This window comes from Clupea harengus, chromosome 2 (assembly GCF_900700415.2).
Source record: "Clupea harengus chromosome 2, Ch_v2.0.2, whole genome shotgun sequence".
NCBI lineage: Eukaryota > Metazoa > Chordata > Actinopteri > Clupeiformes > Clupeidae > Clupea > Clupea harengus.
In genome coordinates this window covers 8316019-8318518 of record NC_045153.1, presented here as the reverse complement: position 1 = coordinate 8318518, position 2500 = coordinate 8316019, and the positions used below count along the sequence as shown (strand labels likewise).

The 2500-nt window shown below is 42.9% G+C and overlaps 1 protein-coding gene across 1 annotated transcript in view; it reads left to right on the top strand.

The window, feature by feature from the left end:
* ptprna (protein tyrosine phosphatase receptor type Na) overlaps positions 1–2500 on the top strand; it is a 45495-nt gene that overhangs the window by 7311 nt on the left and 35684 nt on the right. The window contains exon 2 of the mRNA XM_031581919.2: positions 381–431. Within this exon, the coding sequence (XP_031437779.1) occupies positions 381–431 (51 nt within the window). The remainder of the gene's footprint in view (positions 1–380; positions 432–2500) is intronic.

The following is a 2500-nucleotide window of genomic DNA, read 5'->3' as shown; positions in this document are numbered from 1 at the left end:
TTTTTCTCTCTCTTCTTTTTCCTCTCACTCTCTCTCTGCTGTCTCTTTCTCACTCTCTCTCTCTTTCACTATTTCCCCTTACTTCTGTCTTTCTCCTCTTCTCTCTTTATTCCTCTACCACTCCATATCCATATCCCATCTTCTCGTGTGTATCTATTCTCTTCTCTTTTTCCCACTCTCTCTTTTCCACTCTGTATATATTCCTCCATTCTCTCTCTTCATCTCTCTCTTTTTCCTTCTCTCTCCTTTCTCTCTCTCTTCTCTCTCTGCTTCCATCTCTAACTCCACCTCTCTCTCTCTTTTCTCTCTCTCTTTTCTCTCTGCTTCCATCTCTCTATCCACCTCTCTCTCTCTATCTCTTCTCTCTCTCTTTCTCCCAGGTTGTCTATTTGAGAAGAGGCTGTGCCCCAGGGATCAGATGTGTTCAGATGGTGAGTGTTTTGGACCTCTCCTGTGACCTACATGTTGGGTCATCAGCACAACCTCTCACTGCCCAAGACAGCAGTGTGTGTGTGTGTGTGTGTGTGTGTGTGTGTGTGTGTGTGTGTGTGTGTGTGTGAAATCTCTCCACTCGGATGTTCGCAGCCCTACTGACCTCATTTACCCGTCCATACAAGTAATGGTGGTTGAAAGAAGGACTGTTTCTAAAGGCCTCTTCTGTTGTTGTTGTTGTTGTTGTTGTTGTTGTGCAAACACACAACACACACACACACACACACACACACACACATATACTGAGCTTTCCTTTCTCCTACACCTATTGCCAGTCTTGTACACTCAGACTGCCTGTGTCTGCCTGTGTCTACCTCAGGCTCTCCTGTGCTGGCTGGCGTAGTGTACCACTGCCTCAGGCTGTGCTCCTGTGCTGGCTGCCGTAGTGTACCACTTCCTCCTTCTCATAATTAAATTAGCATGGCACGCATCACTTCCTGTCCCAACAGGACCTGCCCACACACACAACATAGCGGCACAGATGGAGGGAAGACATGCACACATGCGCGTAAACACCCAAACACACACACACACACACACACACACACACACGAAAACACTCATGCTGAAAATACTCATGCTGTCATGCACAGACACACACACATACACACACACACACACACACACACTCACATACAGTTTACAGGCACTAAAGAGCAGAGACAGCATTCATACACACACACACACGCACACACACACACACATTAAAGCACAGGGAAAGAGAGAAAGTCCACACTGCTGAATTATTTAGTTTTCATCCACACAGCAGGAACTTTAAGTTATTTTTTTGTAAAAAGGGGAGTGAGAGAGAGAAAGCGAGAGAGAGAGGGAGAGAGAGAGTGGTTAAGGTATGTTGAAACATTCTTTAGTCTTCTTTAGTCATTCTTTAGTCTGTTGCGTGGATGTCTGACCAAATGCAAGGGGTAGACACGGAGGTGTTCACACACACACACACACACACACACACACACCAAGGTTATTATAGTTTTGCATTTTTCACTAGTTTTTATTTTTATTTCGTTTTGACTTTTTGTTTTCAATTTCAGTTTAGTTTTAATTAGTTTTCAAAGCGGGTTTGCTAGTTTAGTTTAGTTTCTATTTTTGGAAAATGCTTAGTTTGAGTTTAGTTTTTATTAGTTTCAGTATTAGTTTTAGTCTTTACTGCGGAATGCAACAGACCAGGGGGGGGGGGCAGTTCAGGGAAGCTTAATTGTTTTGCTTGCAAAACAAAATGCTCAAAATGAATAGAAGATACAAGCTACAATAAATAATATGTAATAAAAACTCACCAAACATACCATTTAAAAAAAAAGTATTCACTTAGGACAGATGAACAGCCATCCACCAAAGACAACTATGAAAGATATGTGTCAGACGTGTGTCAGTCAGAATTTGCGCATGTCCTGCTCAAACTGACAGGAGACGGTGAGGCAGCGACGAGCTGTGCCTTATCTCAGATTGCGCAATCCCTCACAAACTGGGTTAAGCGCATGCGTAGAACCTATTTAGTTTAGCTGATCTGACGTAAAGCCGCAGTGAAAAAGCACGGAGAGGAGGCAAACAGTATCTCTGCTTCAATGAAGGGAGCATGCGAGAGCCCACCGGTCGGGTTAATGCTTGTTCTGCCGTTACTCTCTTATATTTTACCTTGACTACGAAAATAGAAGATTCTATAGCTAAGCTAAAACATTTCTCATAACTGGACTTTCAATCAAAACGTGAATTGATCAATAATGGGAGATCAATGCCGTAGCTAAAAGGTATGATTCAAACCACGGGACAGAAGATAACTCGATCGACTTCTCACATCCAAAGCCAAATTGCTTTGTAAATATTTTGAACCTCAAGAATAGATTTGATTTTGGACGTACAGCGGAGACCATCAGGGGGCCTGTGCAACTTCTTAAGAGTTCATATTCACGAGTGCATAATCACACATATTAACACGAGTTCATCACAAGCTAGCAGCTGCCAACTGTATGTAGCTACCTTACCTATGTGTGTGTAA